The following is a 22,483-nucleotide window of genomic DNA, read 5'->3' on the forward strand; positions in this document are numbered from 1 at the left end:
GTTCCTAAAAAGGCTGTGGTGTCATTAATGCCTAGGTGACTGTGTAGGTGGATCCAAATGCTTTGGGTAATCGTGTGACGCTTTACATCACATGAGCAGTGGAGAATAATCTCAATGGATTATGATGCTAACTTGCAGATATCTTGTTATTCCAGTCTTTTGGGAGGATCTATTGCTGCATAGAGTTGGTTTACAAGCACAGGGCTGCTATGTGCTTTTCCAGTGCACCAGGATTTCTGACCTACTGCTCTCTCTACTGAATCTACTTTACAGGGAATCAGCAACCCCCACCCTAACCACCCTTCCTTCAGAATTACTGTTGGACAGGCTTCATCCCAACCCTATGTACCAGAGAATGCCACTGCTGCTGAACCCTAAACTACTCAGCTTGGAGTATCCAAGAAACAATATTGAATACGTGAGAGACATCGGAGAAGGAGCCTTTGGAAGGGTCTTTCAAGCCAGGTAAAGTTGCAATTAGAAAACATCCCCATTGATCCCTATACACACATCTGACCCAAGAGTCTTCTCATCTGTCTTTCTTCTTCAATATATAGAGTGCATTAGATTGATCTGGTCAAAACAAATACTGTACTCATTCAGTCATATTTATTGAGTGCTTACTGTGTGCACAGCACTGTACTAACCTTCATTAACTCCAGCAGCATAAGAATATTATTTTCCAGATTTTTGGCCTTGTGCCTAAAAATGATACAATTTGCTTCCTAGAATCTTGTATTTTCCTAGATGGCTGCAAACTGAGTGTTTGATGATTTCAGCACTTAGTACTGTCTCTGACACATAGTAAGCACTTAACAAATACCATAACTATTTATTCTAGTATCTCCCAAGGACTCAATGACTAGAGTAGCCCTTTCCCCTTCTTTCTCCACAGCATAGCTGCTATTTTCCAGGGGCTTCTGCCTGCTATGAGTAACACCCACCCATTCTGTAATGGCCCTTCAACCAGTGTTGGCTTAAATATTTCTCAGAAACTCGGTTTCTTTACCCTTTCTAGTTTGGCTTTCCAATCTTCCTTTGCATGTGCCTTGTTCAGTTTAACTACACTCATCCAATCTTTTCCATAAAGGCAGAAGAGAATCAAAGGTCCTGGCCTTTTCACAACCATCTGTTAACAGCTTTTCCAGTCTTGGATCTCCTGTTTAACCTAATATAACAATAATATTCATCAGAAGGAGAGAAGCAGCGTGGCTCAGTGGAAAGAGCACGGGCTTGGAAGTCAGAGGTCATGGGTTTGAATCCCGGCTCTGCCACTTGTCAGCTATGTGACTGTGGGCAAGTCACTTAACTTCTCTGTGCCTCAGTGGGACAACCTGATTACCCTGTATCTACCCCAGCGCTTAGAACAGTGCTCTGCACATAGTAAGCGCTTAACAAATACCAACATTATTATTATTATTATTATTATTATTAATAAGACTTTCATCGGGTGAGATCTTAATGATCAAGAAGCAGTTTCAGAGGTCCTTATGTTAGGGCATTTTTTAAGTCCCTCAAACTTTGCAAACCAGGTGGGTTATTGGATGAAAGACAAAAGACTGGAAAGAAACTGAGATGTCATCTAGTTAAATTCAGTGTCAAGCTGAATTTTCATCTGACCAAAGTGCAAGTACTTTCTGTCACAGTTTAGGATAGGATAAGAGGGCAGGGAAGTTGTGAATAATAATGATGGTGCTCTTTATTATTAACTTACTATGCAACAAGCATTATACTAAACATCAAGGTACTAATGAGACAATCATCAGACATAATCCCTGTCCCACCTAGGGTTCACGTTCTAAGAGGAAGGGAGAACAAGCATTTTATCTTTATTTTATAGATGAGGAAACTAAAGTACAGAATGATTAAATGACTTGCCCAAGGTCACACAGCAGGCCAGTGGTGTAGTCAGGACTAGATCCTGTTTCCCCTGATTTCCAGTCCTGTGCTCTTTTAGCCACTAGGGTCACCCTGCCTCCCTTTTGATGTGGGATTGTGTCCTGGTGCATCCATGACTGCCATATTGGCAGCAGCTTCCCAGGTGTTCTTTTGATTCTGGATCATTTCCCAAAATACTCAATTACTCCAGGCAGCCTTGACTAATTTGTTAGGGCCAAAAAACTCCTGGCTTGTCCCTCTGACTTCTGAAAGGCTTCCTTCCATTTTTACAGAAAACCAATTGTATGGCCTGAAATACAGGTTTGACAAATTACCTTGACATCTGTTTCAAAAATAGAAAAAGTGGCAGGACTCATACAAGTTCCTTTAACCCAGATACACTCAGCTCAAGACCTTTCCCAGCTATAGTCCCTAAGAATCCTTGATTAATTATTTTTGTTTTTATGGTATTTAAGTGCTTACTATGTGCCAGGCACTCTACTATGTGCTGGGGTAGATACAAGCTAATCAGGTTGGACACAAAGTCCGTGTCCCACGTGGGACTTACAGTCTTCATCCCCATTTTACACATGAGGTAACGGAGGCCCAGAGAAGTTAAGTGATTTACCTAATGTCACACAGCAGACAAGTGTAGGAGCCAGGATTAGAACCCAGATCCCCTAACTCCCTGTCCCATGCTCTTTTCACTAGGCAATGCTGCTTCCCTTAAGTAGGATGCTGATGCCGATGAGGTTTTGTACACTGGAGAGTGTACAAAGGCCAGTTCTGGTAGAATCTATTCTGGAATTTATCCCCAGTAACCTCTGTGTGTAAACATAAATCATAAGACTGGAAGGAACTGAGACATCATCTGGTTAAAAAGTGCATCCAGATCAGCATGAGGTGAAGCTAACAGCAGGTTGCAAAATGGACATGGAACAACCCCCAGGTCTTAACGTTTAACAGTGCCAAACTGATTAGTCAGCTAACAACAGAGGTTGTTAGTGTTCTACCACAGAGCTAACACAGAGGTTGCTGCAATTTGTGCCACGCTGGGCTGAAGCATTCCAGTACTGACCTGTTTTTAGAATTAATGCTGAAAATTCTGGTCCTAAAGCCAGCCCTCCCACCCCCTGCCCCTTTAAGTTGTTCAGAAGATGGAGTTATTCAGGAAAGTATTTGCAAGTTGCCTTTGCTTTGTCATTCCATTGTGAAATACAGCTTTTTTCTGAATAGAAACAGCTTTCCTCACTTTGTTACTCACTTTTCCTCTTTGGGTGCAGAGATCAGAGTTTGGTTGACATTTACAGAAAAATCAACTCTATGGGATGATCTAGAGGAGGGGTGGAAATCATTTGGACCAGGGCCTAAAGAGGTTTCCTACAGACCCTCGGGGCAGATCCAAGCGGGTGAAGGTAGGTTCCTCCTAGCTCACCAAAACCCCAAGAATGGCAGAGGTGCTATTCAGAGGGTAGGTAGGGAGGGGGAAGAAGAGTAGAGGGGAGAGAGGGCAGTGCCCTACTGGAAAGAGCATTGGCCAAGGAGTCATAATGACCTGGGTTCTAATCCCAGCTACACTGCTGTCTGTTGTGTAACCTTGGGCAAATCAATTCACTTTTCTGTGCTTCAGTTACCTCATCTGTAAAATGGGGATTATGACTGTGAGCCTCATGTGGGACAGGGACTGTGTCCAACCTGATTAAATTGCATAATAATAATAATAATAATCATGTCATCTGTTAAGCTTTTATCTAGTAGCACACACTTAGTACAGTGCCTGGCACATAGTAGGTGCTTAACAAATACCATAAAAAAATTCCTAACTGCGTTCATGTTGGTTGGAAGGAAGTGGTTTTACTTCCCCAGTTTAAGGCCCTCTACCTCCCCCACTGGCCAAAATGTTTGCCCACCCCTACCATAGACCCATACTTCAGCTATGACAACACTGTGGATTGAACAAGAACCCTAGCAACCCTCTTTTGCTTTCCGTTGGCAATGTAGAGCCTGCGTTGGCATTGATGGCAGCTGCAACTGTACTTGAATGGCTGAGCTCGCCAGGCTTCGCTAAGCTCTCTGGCTCGACTTCAAGACCTCCCTCACTGCTCTTTTCCCTAACGGAACCTGCCCATGTAAACACCTGCTACTTCCTTTGCCCCCTACCCCAAGATCCTTCAGGCCTGCTAGCCACAACAGCCCGGTTATCAGCTTGTGTCCTCTAAGTAAAATTTTGTCTTAATGGCTGGGAGCCACTAGGTTGAACTTCTTTCTTCATTCTATTACAAAGACCAGGAACCATCCCAGTGCACTTTTAAAAATTAAAATATAAACTAGAATAAACCAAGTACCATAGGTGACCACTTCCCAAGAGCTGAGATTTTCCAATCTAGGATGAAAAAACCCACAAAATGGTGGCTTCTGGCCTATTAACTCTTCAAAACCCTCCCAGATCTGATTCCCATCCCCAAATCCCTGCCCCCTTTTTGTCCCCATGCTCAAAATGTAAAATTATCACCTGTGTCAAGTATTACTGAGAAACTGCCCGATTAGCAAACCTGTGGAGCAAAGGTCTCTAGCCCCAAAGCAGGTACCCTTTAGGAATGTTGGATCTCTTCTCACGCTTTTCTGGCTATTGTGTCAGCCTGCTTCCAGGAGGCACCACCTTTTTAGTCTGTTCCCCAGGTGACCATATTTCCAATGCTGAAGATGCATTCTCCCGCCCACCCCCGCCCCAACCCAGGAATAAGTAGGCTCAAAACTGACATTAGAGAAATAATAGCAAGACTTCAAGCCTGCCAAAGTCATAGGTTGAAGGTCCTTTGGAAGATAGGGGGCCGTCTTGATTGAGTCCATGAGTGAAAATGTAACACTTCAAATCTTACTTCTCAATGTGTGTATTTCTGGCTCCCAGGGCTCCTGGTTTGCTTTCCTATGAACCTTTCACCATGGTGGCAGTCAAGATGCTCAAAGAAGAAGCCTCAGCAGACATGCAAGCTGATTTCCAGAGAGAGGCGGCCCTCATGGCAGAATTTGACGACCCTAACATCGTCAAACTCCTTGGTAAGAAATGACGAGTAAGGAATAAACTGGGTGTCAAGAATGGCTCGTCTCATGAAGCTGGAAAGTGATCCTACAACTGTGCCGGCTCATCTGGAGGGCCTGCAATTGGCAGCAGAACAGAATTCTCACTTTTTCCCCCACTCCAAAGGAGGGAAGCTCAGACACAGAGAGAAGAATTGACATGCCCATGCCATGGCAAAGCAGTTCCAGGTTTAGCACTCAATTCACTAGGCCACACAGAAAACACATTTGTAGGCAGTCTGGCTCCAAAAACATCCATCTGCCGGATCAGCTGGAGACTTGACTTAAAGATGCCAAAGAAAAGACTGTGTGCAGAGGTCACAAGAAGGCAGTGTATGGAAGGAAAGTTCAGACTCCATTGTAACAGAAAATGGGAGCATATGGGTTTGAGAGCAGTGGTAAGAGATTTGGATTTGAATCAGAGGGCAAGAGAAAACTTTGAGAGGAGTATGAGAATATAAGTGCTCAGTACAGTGCTCTGCATACAATAAGAGCTAAATAAATACCATTGATTGATTGATTGAGAACTGATAGATCTTCTTTTGGCAAGACCAGAGTTTGAGAATCTTTTGAGACTGTCAGTGAAAAAGATCCTTGAGAGAAGAGATCATGTCTATTCATTCTATCGTACTCGCCCAATCATTTAGTTCAGTGCTGTACACACAGTGAGCCCTCAATAGATATCATTCATTCATTCATTCATAGCATGGGAGTCATTTGCATCACTCACCTTAAGGCTCTAGAACTGAATCATTCCCAGGTGTAAGTGCCCTGAAGCAAGAGATGTGTCTTGTGCTTCTGTCACTCTCTCCTAAGCAATTAGTACAGTGTTTGTATTCAGTAGACACTCAATTAAATCCCATTATTACCACTGCCATATTCATGCTCTAAAGGAAGTCTCTCCAAAGGTGGAAGGACAGCTGGGAAAGAGCCAAAAGAACCTGAAATCTCAAGCACTGGATCAAAACTGTGGTTAAACACTCAATCGATGGTATGCACTGAGTGCTGTACTAAGCTCTTGGGGGAGTACAATACAATATACTAGATACACATGATCCCTACCCACAAAGAGCTTACAGTCTACAGGTGCAGGCAGATACTCAAATAAGTAACAGATAGGGGAAATGGCAGAATATAAGGATATGAATTTAAGTGCTGTGGGGCTGAGGGCAGGGGGGTTGAGCATCAAAGTGTCTAGGGGGTTCAGACCCAAGTGCATTGATAGCACAGAAGGAAGGATGAATAGGGTGGAGGAAAAGAGAAGATAATCAGGGAAGGCTTCTTGGAGGAGATTTGATTTTAGTAGGGCTTAAGTTAATAGTTTAGCCCCTAGATAAATGAAAAAATTCTAAGAAAGGAAAATGAATTAGTCTGCTCTTATAAGGTTGAGGGAAGGGACACATTGATAACTAAACCCAAGGTGATTTGGAAACCTGTAACCCCCCAAAAAAATATTTGCCAGTGCTCAATTTGTTCTAGGAAAACAACTGGGATGCTGAGGACTGACACCTTTCCCTATGTCTTGCTGCCAGACTAAAGCTCTCCTGGACAGAAGTCTTGAGTGGTTTGGGAGAGTAGGATGTGAGTGTGGGCGGGCCAAGTTCCCTCAGGCAATATTCCCTCAGAAGTTCCAGGGCTCTGCTCAGAGTTCCAGGTCTTCAGCCCGAGACAAAGAAGTCTGCCTCAGGTGTTGGGGCTGAGACCCAGCAAGGTCTGGCACAAATTAAGCCCTAGCTTTTGTTTGCCGGACTGCCCGACCACATGTTGCAAAGTTGAGAAAGTGCTAGTCCTCAATACTCTTAACACATGTTGGATTTCCCAACAACCCAGATGACTGGGAATGATGAATCAGTGCCATCAAAACCCAAACTGATGAGTGGTTTGGGGTTCTGGGATGCCAGCTTGCAGTATATGATTAATAATAATGGTATTTGTTAATGATTTACTGTGTACAAGCACTCTATTAAGCTCTGGGATAAATACAATATGAGCAGAGCAAACCCAGTTCCTGTCCCACATAGGGATCACACTCTAGAGTGAGAACTGGTATTTAACCCCCCATTTTATAGATGAGGAAACTGAAGTACAGAGAAGTTAAGTGGGGATTAAACCAGGCAAGTGACACGGCCAAGATTTGAACCCAGGTAGTCTGACTCCCAGGCCCAGGTTCTTTCCACTAGCCTGTGCTGTTGCTTCTCTCCTGTGCCACTAAAACACTCCTATTTCTTTTTCCTTGCTTCTTTTTTGTCCAATATACAACTCAGACTTATACTGCTGTGCTTTCTTCATTGCCCTGTAAGTAATTTGTCTACTAGTCATATTCCATCGTAGTCCATGATTCTTCACGTGTGCTTTCTGTTCTTATTACACTTAGCGCCAGTTCTAAAATGTGGGGGTGCATTCTTGCAAATACCTATATTAAGGGAAGCTCATACTACAATGTTCACTGGTCCGACGTCAAATTCATGCCCACATGCCTCTGTGCACTAGCCATTTCTTGTGACAATTCGGTGTGCTGTGTCCAAACATGTTTGTGTTGTCAGATGATCATTCTCAAATTCCCTAACAGTTTTCTAGCCAAAACGCCATGTGAAAACACGCGCTCTGGCTGAACTGAGTATTTTTCTCTGAGCCTCTTAGAACGTGATGGCTTTTAAGAAGAAGTGGATTAAGGAAGGGATAATTTTCTGATCACACACAATGCTTGCTCTGAAAGGGAAGAGCTTGGGTTCGTTCCTCTAACCAACTGAGATTATCAGGCACTTGATAAAATTCAAGGATTTTAATTAATAGTAGAGATTGCACTATGGAAAGATACAGTTTCTCCATCTGCAAAATGAAAATAGTAAATATGAATGGACTTATTGAGGGTTGTCAAAACAAAGCCTAGAGCACTTTACACTCTTTAGGACAGGCACACTGAACTCCTTCAATCAATCAATCAATCAAAGCAATTGCATTTATTGGGCACCCGCTGTGTGCAGAGCACTGTTCTAAATGCTTGGGAGAGTATAACATAACAGAGTTGGTAGACATGTTCCCTGCTCACAAGGAGCTCCTATGGATAGACCCCAGGTGTGTTTATACACTGGTTCCTGAGTTGCACTTTTTAAAATCTGCAAACTACCAATACATTATTTATAAATGAAGTAGAAATCTAATTACAGATCATAAGGAAATAGATTGATGGCAAGAACCATATGGAAGGTACAGAAATGGGTTGTCCATGATGCCAAGGATGGTGGCCCAAGATCATTGGGGTGGAAAAGACAGGAAACGATGGCCTAACAGAGAAAGAGGGAACGAGGGAGAGAGGGAGAGAGGGGGAGAGAGAGAGAAAGAGAAATAGTTACAGAAAGCCCTTACACACATCACAACCACTTTTAAAATAATGCACATTCATGTGAACATGATTATACACACACTCTTAAATATCATCATGCACAAGTACATGCACATGCACCAAACACATATGCACCTACCCCAAAACTCTCACAGATACACACACACACACACACACACACACACTCAGAGGATGATATTCTCTTCAGATGGCCAGCTGGACAGAAAGACAGCCACCCCTTCCTTGACTTTGTTGGCAGCTCACCATCTTGCTTTGGAAAAAAGCACTTACACCTCCTGCAGCCTTTGGATGGAGAGGAAAGGGCAGATTTTAGCAATGTTGTGAAGGTAGAACTGACAGGATTTAGTGACAGATCGAATATATGGGTCAAATGTGAGAGGTGAGTCAAGGAAGATGCCAAGGTGACAGGTTTTTGGGACAGGGAGGTTGGTGATGTTGTCTCCAGTAATGGAAAAGTCATGGAGAGGAGAAGGTTTGAGTGGGAAGATGAGGAGTTCAGCTTTGGATATGTTAAACTTGAGGTGTAGGCAGGACATCCAAATAGAGATGTCCTGAAGACAGGAGGAAATGTGATACTGCAGAGAAGGAGAGAAGTCAGGATTGGAGAGGTAGATTTGGGAATCCTCCATGTAGAGAAGGCATTTTAAGGCATTGGAGTGGATGAATTCTCCAAGGGTTCTGTTAGTGAATTTGGAGACAAGGACTAGTGGCATGGGTCTCTGGCAATGTCACTTTTATCTGCTTGGGATGAGCCCTGCCAACATGAGCTTGGCACCAAACGTTAGGTTTGCTCAGTACAGATTTGGATCAAAACAGAATTTTCTCCCCCCAAAACAGAATTTTCTCCCCCTATAAAATCTTTTAAAAGATGCACGTGTACATTGGTGACTTAGCTAGCGACTCTCTGGGCATGTCACTCCCCTCCTCAAAACTCTCCAGTGGTTGCCTATCAACCTTCTTATGAAGCAAAACCTCCTCACTATTGGCTTCAAAGCTCTCCATCACCTTGCCCCCTCCTACCTCACCTCCCTTCTCTCCTTCTACAACCCAGCCTGCACACTCCACTCTGCCACTAACTTCCTCACTGTGACTCATTCTTGCCTGTCCCGCTGTCAACCCCTGGTCCACATCCTAAATCTGGCCTGGAATGCCCTCCCTCCTCACATCCACCAAACTAGCTCTCTTCCTCTCTTCAAAGTCCTACTGAGAGCTCACCTCCTCCAGGAAGCCTTCCCAAACTGAGCCCCCCTTTTCCTCTACTCCTCCTCCCTCCCCATCGCCCCTACTCCCTCCCTCTGCTCTACCCCTTCCCCCCCCAGCACCTATGTATATTTGTACATATTTACTGCTCTATTTTATTAATGATGTGTATATATCTATAATTCTTTTTATCTATTTTGATGCTATTGATGCCTGTCTACTTGTTTTGTTTTGTTGTCTGTCTTCCCCTTCTAGACTGTGAGCCCGTTGTTGGGTAGGGATTGGCTCTATCTGTTGCCGAATTGTACTGCAGACAGTAAGCGCTCAATAAATATGAATGAATGAATGAATGAATGAATGAATGAATGAATGAATGAATGAATGAAATGGACATGACTCTTGGAGCCAAGTCTCCAGACTCTGACCTTTGGTGATGCTTTCGCTGGGGCTTCACCACTTCTCATGTGGAATGGAAAACACAACTTAATAGGGGGAAATTATTCTTGTTTCAGGAGTCTGTGCTGTGGGGAAGCCGATGTGCCTGCTGTTTGAATACATGGCCTTCGGGGATCTAAACGAGTTTCTCCGCAATATGTCTCCTCGCACCGTGTGCAGCCTTAGCCACGGTAACCTGGTCCCGAGGATGAGAATCTCCAGCCCAGGCCCACCTCCCCTCTGCTGTGCTGAGCAGCTCTGCATTGCCAGGCAGGTCGCAGCCGGCATGGCTTACCTCTCAGAGCGCAAGTTTGTGCACCGCGACTTGGCCACCAGGAACTGTCTGGTTGGGGAGAACATGGTGGTGAAAATTGCTGACTTTGGCCTCTCCAGGAACATCTATTCAGCAGACTACTACAAAGCCAACGAGAATGATGCCATCCCTATCCGCTGGATGCCCCCGGAGTCTATTTTCTACAACCGCTACACGACTGAGTCTGACATCTGGGCCTATGGTGTGGTCCTTTGGGAGATCTTTTCCTACGGCCTTCAGCCCTACTACGGGATGGCTCATGAAGAAGTCATTTACTATGTGAGAGATGGCAATATTCTCTCCTGCCCAGAGAACTGCCCCCTGGAGCTGTACAATCTGATGCGTCTCTGTTGGAGCAAGCTACCTGCCGACCGCCCCAGCTTCACCAGCATCCATCGCATCCTGGCGCGCATGTGTGAGCGGGCGGAGGCAGCGATGCATGCCTGAAGCCGGCCGGTGTCAAATGGGACTCTGCCTCTTCTTCCTAGTATCAGACCCAGGTTTGGGATTTGGTCAGCTGGTGGGACCTCAAAGGTGAAAGCTCATCAAGAGCCAGATAGGCTGAGGTAACCGCAGACACAAACAACACGCTCCTTTTGGGCTCTGAGCAAAAACCAACAGGCAGATGGATGTCTCGCAAGTGGTGGCTTGGATGTAGAGGGCAATTATATATGCCTGATGACAGGAGCCACAGATCCAGCACTCTGGGGAAAAGTTCAGATTTTGTATTTTCTGGAAAGAATTTTCTCTGCTCAACTATTGAACTAGCTGGCAGCATGAAGTGATTTTTTGTCAGTTGAGCATTTCAGGATAGAATATAGTGGAAAGTTTCAAAGAAATAACAATGACAGATCATCAAGACTAAATACTTTCTGCTGTTTGATTCCCCTTTCAAGTTTTTCTTCTCCCTTTTTCATTTTTTTCTCTGCCAGTTTGAGTTACAATGTGCTTTTTCTTGGTCTCTCTCTGAACATTCTTTAAAAAAAAAAAAGGTACTGTGGGCAAATTTTAAATTTCCCATTTTTTTTATCCATTTTAATTTTGCTCAATTGTCATATTTCCTTGTGATTCTCATTTAAACTTCCTCTTCTGCTGTTGCTAACATTTCGCAGAACAAGCTTTCTTCATATTTTATTTTTATTCTTTCCTTTCTCTTTGGGGTTTTCCTTTGATTCTTTTTTGCCTTTGGCCTCTTTTTCTTCTCCCTCGGGAAGTATTTTGCTTTTTTTCCCCTTCAGTATTGCTATTTTATGAACATCATTGGTTTTCTTTTCCTTTCTCTCCTTTTCCTATTTTGCAATTCCTTTTCTCTTTTCCTTTTTAGTATAAAATGAATCCACTGGAAGGAATAAAGAAATTTGGATTTGGTGCAGGGGGTGGGAAGGAGTGGATTATTAACATATCAGTAAGGCAATTCTTTAGAAACCAAGCTTTAACACGATCTGTACTACTACCCAGAACCATTGGAGACCAGGTTTGTGAGGATGTCTCAGAATGTACAATAGGAATAGTACATGACTCTCGAAGCTTCTACATTTTGAGAAATTGGCTGTCCTTCAGTTGCGTTATTGGATTCCAGTTTGGAAATATTTCCTACTTCACATGTCTGAAATTAATGAACCAGGGTGCTAACTAAAATTTTCCATTATGCATTCTGGGTTTTGTTTTTCTAATGTGATAACGAGTTTAGAAAACAAACACTATATCTAGCTGTCATTTCTGTAATGTAACCAGACAGTGATGATTTAAAAACCTGTTCTTTGTTTCATTCTCCGATAAAATCCTGTGGAAAAGAAATCATCCTGTCTTACATCAGTATTGGAACAGACATGGCTGCAGTTAAGAAAAATATAAACTCTGTGGATTTGTTCTCAGAGATAAGAGAAGGCTCACCTGATCCCGTTTGGAATTTCATCTCTCACCCAAAGTTGCAGAGTTCTGAGTCACCCTCAGGTGTATTATATCATATCAGGATCGCTGGAAAATTTCAACTGATTCTGCTATTGCTTTATTACCAGAACTGCTAAATATAAAGACCATTGAACATATTCTAACACAAAGGAAATTAGGCCCTTACTTGGCTTTAAGGAATGAGTACTTCTAATCGGAAGATAGATATATAGAAAGAAAAATGGGTTAGGCAGGTTTTTTGTGGCTGGCAATAAATGGAGAGGCTTTATACTTTTTGTTGTGTGCCCCAGAAGGAGGTGTGCCTTGTGACCATGCTTTGGTTGACTCCAAGTGCAAGTTTCATTGGACAGCTTTTCTGACTTCTGAAGATAGCTGAGAAAAGTGGACATTTCACCAAGTAGAACAGCTCAAAAAGGAGTTAAAAACCTATGGCACACATTGAAGGATATGTATGTGCAATATGCACAACCTCAGCTTGCAAAATTCACTAAATCAACAAAACTTCCACCAACCGACAAATATTTGTGTTGGCCAAATCCACGTTTACCAAGGTCACCCCTCCCATGTCTAGACACATAGAGGCATTCCACTATTGGCAATTGGCTAAGCGAACCCAAGCAACTCACTGCAACCAATACCCCATTTACCCCATAAACAGAAATTCCCATGAAAATCAAAGACAAAATGGATTAGAAATGTTAGGTAGAGTATATTAAATTTCTCTTAGCCCTAATGACTGGCTCTCATTAGGCTTGTTGCCCAATTTCTATTGGGCCTTAAGCACTTTGGCCAGGGCTTATTTTCATGGAAGATGAATGATTGGTAGACAAATGGGAAAATCAATAACCTTGTGATATGGGGAAAATGGTAATAGCTTGATTAGTTAATATTATTTAATTAAAATTTTAGTCTTTTATTTCTACTATTCTAGAAAAAATACTCCCACTTGTCTATATGCATTACCAAATTGCACAGTACTTTAAATTACAGCCAAAACACCACTGTTAAATTGTTAACCACGGATTCAACTTAGCCTTCACCGAGATTTCACCCAGTTGCTAGAAATAATGCTACTTCAGGACACATCTTGGCTTCTACATTGATTAAATTGAGGCTGCCCTGCCCCTAGTCTTCCTTCTCTCATCTAAACTGTTTTTGGAAAAAAATATTTAGGGTGGTCTTGGGAGAAAAAAAATGTGCATCTAATATCTACTCCAGCAAATTATCTCTTTTGTACCTAGCATCTCATTCTTGACACAACCCTCTCTGTAATTTATTTAAAAGTCTGTCCCCTCTTCCAGCTTGTAAGTTCTTTGAGGTTGGGGATAATACAACTGTGCTGAGCTCTCCAAGCACTTAGGATGGTGATCTGAACATGATATGCACTCAGTACCCTTGATTGATTGAACCTTCCAGAAACAAAACCAAACAAGAAGCTACCTCTAGTACATTAGTGTCTGAGACTGGGAAATCTCCAATGCTGCATCGCGGTGTATTTCAGAATGAATGCCCTCTTTTCTCTCTCAGTAATAGTGGATCAAAAATAATTCTACTCCTAGAGGCATTTGATTTGGGTTGTATCTTTCTCTAAAGGTTAGGACTGCAATCAAGGAAGAAATCACCGGTGTTCAAGTCACTTGGGATTAACGCAGGAATCAATTCCTTCTATCCCCACCAAAAATTTCATAAGTTTAATTCAAGCCAGGGCTATTCTCCAGGCATTTGTAATACCTACTAATGACAATTATCCCAGGGCCCCACAAACGAGTTGTGTACATGCCAGGCCAAATTTCAAAGACCTTTCTGGAATCATTCACTAATCCCACAAATTTAGGTCCAGGCAGTGAGAAAGCCCAATTTCAGTTTCTCAGCTCCTCCTACAAGAGTGTTCTAACAACTTCCAACAGAGGAGCTTCTTCCCTATCTGTTGAAAGAGCATTCAATTCATGGATTGATTACTGTGGTTGTGCTCCTCCTCCCCACCCACCCTCCCCCTGGGTCACCTTACCAAGAAGGATTCCCACAAAATGTAATCACATCCCACACATCCCACAGTACCTCCTTTCATTGCACTTTCCTTGTCCAGCATTCCAGCAATGCAAAAAAAAATTGCATCAGCTCTAAACCTCAAGTTCAGGTACTGATTGCTGTTAAGAGACAAACACAACAGAGAAGGGTCTGGAATGGAGTTGTTCTTTGAGATAAACCTTTTTGTTGTATATTTTGCAGTTAACTGTACAGTAATTTTATTGTTTCAGATAATTTCCTTGTTATTTTGAGTGTTCTGCTTGATTCCTTTGGGATAATGTGCTGCTGAGAAAGAAGCCTATGCCATTCAGTTATTGATTCATTTATCTAACTTGATATGAAAGATGTGTGTTGAGGGTGGGAGGGGAGAATTTGTTTAACATTGCAAAATAAAAGATGGTTTTACAAATCCTAGAGTGGACTTAGGCAGTGTTGGAAATGCCAAAACAAGCAAGGGAACTGCCCAGGCTGTTTCTCCAGAATCTTACTTTGGGGCAGTTTAGGATATGTGATGGGAATTGTTGTATAAGGCAAAAGATTTGCCAGTGCAGAGGTGGGTAAATCAATCAATCCATCAATTGTATTTATTGAGCATTTACTGTGTGCAGATCACCATACTAAGCACTTCTGAGAGTACCATACAAAAGAATTGGCAGATACGTTCCCTGATGATGATGATGATGATGTTGGTATTTGTTAAGCGCTTACTATGTGCCGAGCACTGTTCTAAGCGCTGGGGTAGACATAGGGGAATCAGGTTGTCCCACGTGGGGCTCACAGTCTTAACCCCCATTTTACAGATGAGGGAACTGAGGCACAGAGAAGTTAAGTGACTTGCCCACAGTCACACAGCTGACAAGTGGCAGAGCTGGGATTCGAACTCATGAGCCCTGACTCCAAAGCCCGTGCTCTTTCCACTGAGCCACGCTGCTTCTCCGATTTTCCCTGCCCATTTGTACACTTCATCTCCATCGGCAATATGCAGAAAGAGGTTGAACTTCACCTTGAAAAAATAGCTTTCTGCAGGCCATGTCTGAAGCAAAAAACAGAAAGTTTGGTCCCGGTTATTTCATGACAGTGAGAGTTTTTCTTCCAGGGTTAGTTAATCATGTAATTTTCCACTGTTCAGGGATTACATGCTCTTCCAAATGTCTCCACGGCATCAGTGCATCATTGTAGCTCACATTCTAATAATAATAATAATAATAATGTTGGTATTTGTTAAGCGCTTACCATGTGCCGAGCACTGTTCTAAGCTCTGGGGTAGATACAGGGTAATCAGGTTGTCCTACGTGAGACTCACAGTTAATCCCCATTTTACAGATGAGGGAACTGAGGCCCAGAGAAGTGAAGTGACTTGCCCACAGTCACACAGCTGACAAGTGGCAGAGGTGGGATTCGAATCCATGACCTCTGACTCCCAAGCCCAGGCTCCTTCCACTAAGCCATGCTGCTTCTGCAACCTAGACAACAAGCCTCCTGCTCTGGGATATTTTAAATACATGTAAACCACAAAATGACCAATTCTCAGTGTTCACTATGATTTCTGGGTACATGTCCCCATTAGACTCTAAGCCACCTCTAGACTGTAAACTCATTGTGGTCAGGGAACATGTCTACCAACTCTGTTGTGTTGTACTCTCCCAAGCGCTTTGTAAAGTGCTCTTCACACTATAAGGATTCAAGAAATACCATTGATTGATTTCCCTTAGCTTGGAGGTGTGGGATATTGAAATAAACAGGTATTGGCTGCAGACATACTTGTTTAGAACTTTCTTTTCAGACAATACAAGCGGTGCATCAGCCAGATTTAGCAATTCTTTGTTAAATTAGGATTTAGGGCTTAGAATAGGCCAAAGACTGGGGCACCATTCTGCACGATTTTGATAGCCATCTTTTTCAAGCAACAATGAATCTGTAGGCAGCTCTATGTACTGAGTGTAGCTTAATGAGCCCACTGAAGTTCTTTTGGACCACCTTCTTTCCTTACTTCCATCTCACTCACAAAGGCCACGTATGGTCACAGACATCTGGTTTTCTGAAGGTCCCACCAGAAGAACAGGCAGACTTCGTCTGGCCAACTCCAGTCCAACACAAACCATAAACAGCAAAGTGATCAAGCCTAGAGCCGCCTGCAGTAAAGACTGGCCCTAACTCTAGCTCCAAACCCCAGTGCCCCTGTTAGGCAGACAAACATCAGGAAAGGAAGTGACTGGAGAAATGAAATGAGCTTGAGCTAGTGATGATGCCAAAGAAATTGTGACAGGAGAAAATGGAATGTTTGAGAAGTAGGCAAAGGAGTCCAGAAAACCTCTGGGGCAAAGGATTTCAACAGGATATAAATAATAATAATAATTGTGCTTGTTAAGTGCTCACTATGTTCTGAGCACTGATCTAAGCACTGGGGTAGATACAAGTTAATCAGTTTGGACACAGTCCCTGTCCCAAATGGGACTCACAGTCTTAATCCCCATTTTACAGATGAGGTAACTGAGGCCCAGAGAAGTGAAGTGACTTGCCTAAAGTTACACAGCAGACATGTGGTGGAACCATGGATTAGAACCCAGGTCCTTCTGACTCCCAGGCCTGTGCTCTATCTACTAGGCAACACTGCTTCTCCATGGGATTGAGTGAACTCTCCAAAGGCATCATATTCAGGGGAGCTTGAGTCTACCTTTGGCTCCACCACTGGATTCAGTATGTGCTCCTGGGCAAATCCCTTAATCTAATTATTATTATTATTATCATCATTATTGTTATTATAGTGGTATTTGTTGAGCACCTACCATGTGACAAGCTCTGTACTCAGCACTGGAGTAGAGGCAAGTCATTCAGATCAGACACAGTCACTGACCCACATGGACTCACAGCCTAAGTAGGAGGGAGGATAGGTATTGAATCCCCAATTTAAAGATGAATAAATGGAGGCCTGGAAAAGCTAAGTGACTTGCTCAAGGTCACAGAGCACGCAGAATTGGGATTAGAACCCAGGTCTTCTGACTCCCAGTCCCGGGCCCTTTCCACTAGGCCATGTTGCTTCTCTGCTTTTAATCTGCCTTCCCTTTATTTCTGTCTCTCTAGAATTCAGAGAGCAATGACCATTAGAGAAGATATGTAAAATTCTTCACAAAAAAAATTCTTCACAAAGAATCACTATATATATATATTTACATGAACCAGACACACCTGCTCACCCAGGGTTGAGTATATATATATATGTATATATATATATATACTTGAACCAAACACAACTGCTCACCCAGGGTTGAGTAACAATTTATGCAGGGTTTATAGAAAACAGTGCTGATTTTGTTTATTCTTCTAACAGCCAACATTGATTGAGGAGAGCGGAAGGGTTTACAGCGAGTATAAAACAGGGGACATTAGCTGATTAACTCTGTGAATTTATTTGAAGACTGAAATGGCGAAGGTCACTCTACCCCAATTTTTATTTTGTTTTTAGAGAAAAATGATTCTTCTCTGGCAATCACACCCAGCCAGATAACAGTGCCACGGGATTAACCTTTCCAAAGGCATCCTCCAGTTAATCTGGCATTTGCAGGAGCTTCGCAATATTTTCCCAATACTTCCAATTTAACGCTCAAGATGCCTTGTTGATCACATTGCTTGACCTTGTGTCAAGGGTCTCAGCTGCCTCATAAAGTTTGTTATATAAAGCACTGCAGAGTGATTACATGGGGCTTAGTTTCCATAAAAATTAGTCATCTGCATACCTCAGTAGTGCTTTACACAGAGAGGCTAAAAGTGATTTTATTCCATTAACTAACAATAAACATTTGTGAAAGTCATTAGGTTACCACTGCAGTTACTCACAGAAAATAGTCTCCGGAGGAGAGGTCGAGTTTTAATCTAATTAAAAGTGGAGTTAAAATCCATCTTTCAGTAATCAGACAAGCTATGCATAATGCATGCTTCTCGAATAAGACCCTTTCCCCACGGCAAGGAGAGTTGCCCAAGAATTGACTGTTGACTCTATCTGTGGTGGAGGAATGATTTGCTAGCTTATCAGCAGTAAGCTGATTTGTTTATGGAGTGTGTTCCTAATAGACCTGTTGTCCAAGATTTTTTAATTGGCAACAAGGGAGCCCAAACGTGTCCAAAAGAAGATGAAGTTGTAATTGTGTCCTACCTTCTGTATTATCAATCAATCAATTGTATTTATTGAACACTTATTGTGTGCAGAGAGCTGTGCTAAATTCTTGTAAGAGTTCAATATTACAGTGAGACATCCCCAGACTAGGTCAAAGTACCACAGGTGAAGCTGTCCTGCTTGGTGTGCTTTCCTACCTCTATGCATCATTGATCAGTGTATGGGTTAGGTAGCAGAATGATGCAACAATCTGAAGACGTGTTGCGGCTGAAAATCTTTGATCATCTGTAGGGTTACCAATACATAATGCTGATCTTCAGTTTTCTGTCGTTTCATAATAATCAGCTTGTCTCCCTTTGTTTAGGTATCACACAGAGGACAGTCGTTGGCTTAGTGGATAGAGCAAGGGCCTGGGAGTCCGAAGGTCCTGGGTTCTAATCCTGACTCTACCACTTGTCTGCTGTGTGACCTTAGTCAAGTCACTTCACCTCTCTGTGCTTCAGTCCCCTCATCTGTAAAATGGGGATCAAGACTGTGAGCCCCATGTAGGACAGGGACTGTGTCCAATCTGATTTGCTTGTATCCACCCCCTTAGTACAGTGCCTGACACACAGTAAGTGCTTAACAAATACCATAATTACTATTATCATTATTATTATTATGATAGTTCCGGTTTAACTCTTTCCAAGACTTTTGATCATGTCTGGAGCCTTCTGAGTTGGAGAAATTTTCCCACTGTGCAGGAATATATTCTGACAGCAGATTCACATTCCCTCACTGAATTCCCAAGTCTGGCAGTGTACAGTCGTCAAAGATGATGCCACTGATGGTGAAGTTTTCCTGCAGGGAGACATATGCATCACTGAAAAAGTCATTGTGTGATGAACAGATGCATACAACACACCCAAAGAGTTGTGGTTGTTGTTGTGTTGTGTTAGTTTGTTGTCTTGCCTTCTGCTGTTTTTCCCTTTAATTATTTGTCCCATGATACGATCAAGTCTCGAAACTTAGGCTTAAGAAGAACCACTCCTTTCTTGATTATGGTGTGCCATGCTGATCTGCCTGTGTAAATTTTCTTTGTAACTTTTTCCCCTCTCCCTCTTACTTTTGGTTTCCCCCATTTCAGCTCACCAACAACTCAGCAAAACACTTAGTACAGTACTCTGCACTCAATAAGCACTCAATAAATATGATTAATTGATTGCTAAATACCCCACCCCCAAGGACTCACAATTTAAGAATAACGGTGGGGAGAGAGGACAGGCAGCAGATACATAAGAAACAATGACAACAGTATAAGCACAATACAAAAGACAAGGCCAAAAACAAATACAGAAAGAGGGAGAGGGTGCTGTGGCTAGAGGAGTAGGGAACTGGATACTAATCAGGTCAACCACGGAATCCACTGGCATTTCATACTTCTCTTCCTAATAATAACCCTATTCTGTGATGGGAAAATTATTCCCAAAGGAGGTAAAAGGACATAGAGAAAAAGACAGGAAGAGGCAGGCAGAGATAGAAACTGAGAAACAGGCAGGGGTGGAAGAAACACATACCAAGGCAAGAGTGCCAAACATCCAGAAACACACATACAGACAGATATTCTCAACATGGAACCGAGCAGAAGTAGAAGTAGCAGGAGGAGGCAGCTACTAGATTAAGGGTAGGTGAAAGAGGGTGTGAATGGGGCAATGACATAATAGCAATAATAATAATAATATCAATTTTCATTTAGCACATACTATATACTATGTGTTAAACGAAGGGGTAGATTCCAGATAATCAGTCAGGTCACAATCTCCATCCCATACTGGGTTCACAATCTAAGAGGTAGGAAGGGCAGGCCTTTTATTCTTATTTTATAGTTGAGGAAACTGAGTCATAAAATGGTTCAGTGACTGGCCCAAGATCACACATCTCCACTTCTTTCCGGCAGTCACTGGGACTGTGTCTCAGAAATGCTCATGACTTTCAGAAATACTCAGAGCCTCTTCCTCTCTTCTTCCTCTCACCCTCACTCACCCCACACCTAGCACTGCCTTGGAAGTTCTGCTGTGTGACCTTGGGGAAGTCACTTAACTTCTCTGGGATTAAGACTGTGAGCCCCATGTGGGACAGGGACTGTATCCAACCTGATTAGCTTTTATCTACCCCAGCACTTAGTAGAATGCCTGGCACATAGTAAGCATTTAACAAATACCATTATTATTATTATTACATAGTAAGTGCTTTTAAAAAAAAGTGGCTCTAGCAGGAAGGATGGGCAGCAACAGGTGAGCACAGGAACTACTGTTGCTGGTTCTCCCCAGTTCCTGCCATTAATGCCTGGTGCTGATTCCTCACAGACCTTCTTTGAGGATGACAGGGACTGGAGACAGAGGCTGGACATTCAAGGAACCAGAAACCATGACTCCTGCTGTCATCTGCCTCTGTAATTGATCTCTTCCTGCCTCTTCTGCTCACTCTCTGCCACTGCCATAACCAAAAATAGGACACTTGTCTGCTTGCCAGCCTTCGGGTGGGTAGTGGGACTGGGGCATGTATTGCATGACTGTCCTGTCAAGCTCACTAGGGCTGGCAGTGTTTAATAAATGACATCCTGAAAGAGTCATTTCCTCCCAAGCAACACCACCCCAAGTGGGGGGAGGGGATGGTGTTAAATGTGCCACCCTCGATGAAAGACCCAGCATGAGAGGTGCAAGAAGCAGCTATGAGCAGTTTCCTCAATCTCACTCCCCTCTCCCATGCATCACACAACTCTCGGGCCTCCGATTCAGACTCTCACCCTGAGCCAAACCAGAAATTGCAGAGTGAAAGGGTGCCCTGGCATGAAGGAAGAATAATGAGACATCAGAAGAGCTCTACTGCCAGGGAGCAGCTTGCTCATTATAGAAAAATGCAGAATTCAAATGGAAGCAGTGATGCAGTGAGATTCTGGATTCGGCATACTAGCGTGAAACAGGCAGAAGTAGTGGAGGGTCTGCTGGGACCGTACCACAAGCAGTCAAGGTTTGTGACAGAAGAACCACCTTGAGCTTTCCGTGAAGTGGACAGGAAACGTGGACACCACTGGATCAAGTGGGTGGTGAAGACCACGGAGGCTGCCGGATCATCTAGCCTGCCAACTGCCTGCTGGTCTATGGTGCAGCTCAGACACTTTGTTCCAGTCACTTTGGCCAAAAATGTACTCTAGATGTAAAACTGATGAGCGCATGAATGAAAACCCTGCCATAAATGAAGCATCCCAGTAAGTTATTTCCCACATCCCTAATGGGCAAGGAATGTGTTTGCTAATTCTGTTGTATTGTACTCTCTCAAGCACTTAGTACAGTGCTCTGCACACAGTAAACACTCATTAAATGTGATTGAGTGATCCCCAGATCCTACCAGAGATGACTGAGTGGGAGAGCATGGGCCTGGGAGTCAGAAGGACCTGGGTTCTAATTCCGGCTCTGTCACTTGTCTGCTGGTGACCTTGGACAGGTCACTTAACTTCTCTGTGCCTCAGTTACCTCATCTGTAAAAAGGGGATTAAAATTGTGAGCCCTATGTGGGACAGGAACTGTGTCCAATTTGATTAGCTTGTATCTACTATCTACCCCAGCGCTTAGAACAGTGTTTGATCCATAGTAAGCTCCTAACAAATACTATTATTCTTATTTTTATTAATAGTTCCTTGAGGATGTTATGGTTGGGGGGGAGGGACACAGGTCCTTTACACTAATTATACTCTTCCAAGTAGTTACTACAAAGCTCTGCAAACAGTAGATGCTCAACAAATACTTGTAAATGCTTTTTTTTGTGTGTGTGACTAATTTGGGACCCATGTGTTCACAACTGAATGACAATAGAGACCGTTTGAAGTGTTTTCAAATTGGGAGAAAAACTCTGAGCTGCAGTGATCGATTTGGCCACTGGATGGCAATGTTCCAACTCGAGGAGCGTCAGTTTTTTACGGGCAGAAGTGAGTACTTGACAGAGATATACTTTCATCACCCAGAAATTCAGTGTCCTCTTCATTAAAAGTAGTACAGTGATATTCAAGTATCCAGCATGCATGGGGCCGGAGATAGGGATAAACTGTAGAACTGAGCTTTTATATTCAATAAAAATGCATGTGTCACAAGAAAAGAAGAAGCAGTATGGCTTAGTGGCAAGGGCACCG

General features: G+C 43.0%; 1 protein-coding gene across 1 annotated transcript in view; it reads left to right on the forward strand.

Annotated features, from left to right (window-relative positions):
* MUSK (muscle associated receptor tyrosine kinase) overlaps nucleotides 1–14,576 on the forward strand; it is a 108,079-nt gene extending 93,503 nt beyond the window's left edge. The window contains exons 14-16 of the mRNA XM_039910750.1: nucleotides 274–465; nucleotides 4,787–4,935; nucleotides 10,033–14,576. Of these exons, the coding sequence (XP_039766684.1) occupies nucleotides 274–465; nucleotides 4,787–4,935; nucleotides 10,033–10,715 (1,024 nt within the window). The 3' untranslated portion in view covers nucleotides 10,716–14,576. The remainder of the gene's footprint in view (nucleotides 1–273; nucleotides 466–4,786; nucleotides 4,936–10,032) is intronic.
* The last annotated feature ends 7,907 nt before the right edge of the window (nucleotides 14,577–22,483 follow it).

Source organism: Ornithorhynchus anatinus, chromosome X5 (assembly GCF_004115215.2).
Source record: "Ornithorhynchus anatinus isolate Pmale09 chromosome X5, mOrnAna1.pri.v4, whole genome shotgun sequence".
Classification (NCBI taxonomy): Eukaryota; Metazoa; Chordata; class Mammalia; order Monotremata; family Ornithorhynchidae; genus Ornithorhynchus; species Ornithorhynchus anatinus.